The sequence below is a fragment of the Eimeria tenella genome, genomic scaffold, assembly GCF_000499545.2.
Source record: "Eimeria tenella Houghton genomic scaffold, Eth_scaff2920, whole genome shotgun sequence".
Taxonomy (NCBI): domain Eukaryota; phylum Apicomplexa; class Conoidasida; order Eucoccidiorida; family Eimeriidae; genus Eimeria; species Eimeria tenella.
In genome coordinates, this window is record NW_013542797.1 from 625 (window position 1) to 980 (window position 356).

Consider the following 356-nt stretch of genomic DNA (forward strand, 5'->3'; position numbering starts at 1 on the left):
AGCAGCAGCAGCAGCGCAGCAACGCCCACACCTAGTCTTAGCGACAAAGGCCAACCGCAGCAGCACCAAAGGGCCCCTAAGCTGAGGTCCTGAGGGGCCCCCATGCTGCTGCTCTGCGTTAGAGCTGCAGCAATTTAGGGGCCCCAGGGGCTTGGGTACCTGGGGGCCTTGGGGGCCCCTCAGCTCTGGGGGGCCCTTTTGGGTCGGGGGGCCCCTCAGGGTCTGGGGGCCCCTTGAGTAGGGGTTTGGAAGCAGTAGTATAGCAAGGGAGGCAGCAGCAGCAGCAGCAGCAGCGGCAGCAGCAGCGGCAGCAGCAGCGACAGCAGCAGCAGCAGCAGGAACGGCGGCAGCAGCAA

The 356-nt window shown here is 66.0% G+C and overlaps 1 protein-coding gene across 1 annotated transcript in view; it reads left to right on the top strand.

Annotated features, from left to right (window-relative positions):
* Positions 1-102: 102 nt before the first annotated feature.
* The window catches only part of ETH_00041640 (uncharacterized protein), a gene marked incomplete at both ends in the record, with an annotated part of 1,614 nt that continues 1,360 nt past the window's right edge, over positions 103-356 (top strand). The window contains one exon of the mRNA XM_013375626.1: positions 103-117. Coding sequence (XP_013231080.1) covers positions 103-117 — 15 coding nt within the window. The remainder of the gene's footprint in view (positions 118-356) is intronic.